Raw genomic sequence first — 1761 nt, 5'->3', positions numbered from 1 at the left:
CCACCTCAGTTATGTATCAAAGTTCCATATATATAACGATCTAATTCTGGGCTCTATTTCTGTAACGGATTGAATATTTTTGCCCCCACTCTGCAATTCCTATGTTGAAATCCTCACCCCTACTGCGATGGAATTAGGAGACGGGGCCTTTGGGAAAGGATTAGGTCATGAAGGTGGAGTCTTCATGATTGGGATTGGTGCCCTTAAAAAGGGGACCCTTGAGAGCCCCCTCACTGCTTCCTCCATGTGAGGACACAGTGAGAAGACAGCAGTTGGCAGCCCAGAAGACAGCTCACATCAGAACCTAACCACACTGACACCCTGATCTCAGACTTCCAGCCTGCACAACTATGAAATAAATCTCTGTAGTTTATAAGCCACCCAGTTTATGGTATTTTATTACAGCAACCTGAAAGAAGACAATTCATGATCAATTTTTAAGACAAGCCCATTATCAATTAGTCAAATTTCTGTTTCTGCATATGCACCTCTGATGTTTTAATTACTACAACATAACAGGATTTGGTATCTTGCAGAGAAAATTTATCTGCCTTATTCTTCTTGGTTCTGTAACCTTCCATGTGAAATATAACTTTTAAAACAATATTTTAGTGTGCATTTGAAAACTATGCCAGGATTTTTATTGGAATTGCATTGAATCTATAGATTGGAGACCATTGTATTTATAACAATAAGCCTTCATATCCATGAACATTGGATATCCCGCCATTCATTTGTCTTTAACATCCCTCAATAAAGTTTTATTCTTCTCCTTATATTCTGTTAGGTAATCCTATGAAACTCTTTCATATCTTGATGATAACAGGATTGTATGCATTTGCCAAAACTTGCAAAAGGGGTAAATTTTACTGTGTGTAAATGAAGCTTTCACAAAAAAGTTTTTGACTCTGAATTGCAGATGTGTAAATAGTAACTGACCTAACAGAGCCAAGTCTGCCACAGAGAAAGCTGAAAACATTGTGATTTATAACACAATTCTCAAAGGGAGCCAGTATGTCTAGATATGACTATGGGAAGGAATGCCAAACCCAGGTGTATTGGGATGGGGATGGGTGCCATCACGTGTCCTGGGCCCGTGCGGTAGTCACGTGCGGGGGACACAGGCAGCGTATAGGTCCAGGGCCCTCACCTGCTGGGGCCGCCACCTGTGGCTTCATGGCCTCACCCCTATCTGGGCCGGGGCCCTCAGCCCTGGGCTTCCTACTACTCCTGCTCCTGCTCCAGCCCCCCGCCCAGGGCGCAGCCTCCGTGCGTGGACACCCCAAGACCAACACAGTCTCCCTGACTGGTGCCATTGGTAGACCCCTGCCCCTGGGTGCTGGCGGGCGGTGGTCCCTTCTCCCCTACGTGGAGACGGTGCCTTCGGGCGCCCTGCCCGACCCCCTCCCCAGCCCCGCTGGCCTCCCTCCTGTGTCTCCTGCCTTCTTCTCCCCGCCCCCCGCCGTGTCCCCGGCTCCTCCCTCCCGTGTCTCCCGCTGTCCCCTTCCCCAGGTGTCCCCCTGCTGCCCTGCCCCTCCCGTCGCCCTGGCGTCACTGCCACTCGGCGCTCCGTCCCTCTCCTCCCAGCCTGTGGCCGGCGTGCCATACAGGGCAAGGTCTTGGGTGGCGACCCCGCCCCGGAGAGGAAGTGGCCGTGGCAGGTCAGCGTGCACTATGCCGGCTTCCACGTGTGCGGCGGCTCCATCATCAGCGAGTACTGGGTGCTGTCGGCCGCGCACTGCTTCCACAGGTGAGGGAGCG

General features: G+C 50.9%; 1 protein-coding gene across 1 annotated transcript in view; it reads left to right on the top strand.

Moving 5' to 3' along the window:
* The first annotated feature begins 1176 nt into the window (after positions 1-1176).
* The window catches only part of PRSS38 (protease, serine, 38), a 30157-nt gene continuing 29572 nt past the window's right edge, over positions 1177-1761 (top strand). Inside the window, exons 1-2 of the mRNA XM_008593802.1 lie at positions 1177-1318; positions 1588-1750. Of these exons, the coding sequence (XP_008592024.1) occupies positions 1177-1318; positions 1588-1750 (305 nt within the window). The remainder of the gene's footprint in view (positions 1319-1587; positions 1751-1761) is intronic.

Source organism: Galeopterus variegatus, unplaced genomic scaffold, assembly GCF_000696425.1.
Source record: "Galeopterus variegatus unplaced genomic scaffold, G_variegatus-3.0.2 Scaffold9670, whole genome shotgun sequence".
Lineage (NCBI taxonomy): Eukaryota > Metazoa > Chordata > Mammalia > Dermoptera > Cynocephalidae > Galeopterus > Galeopterus variegatus.
The sequence above is the reverse complement of the archived record's forward strand: the minus strand, read 5'-3'. Positions and strand labels throughout refer to the sequence as shown.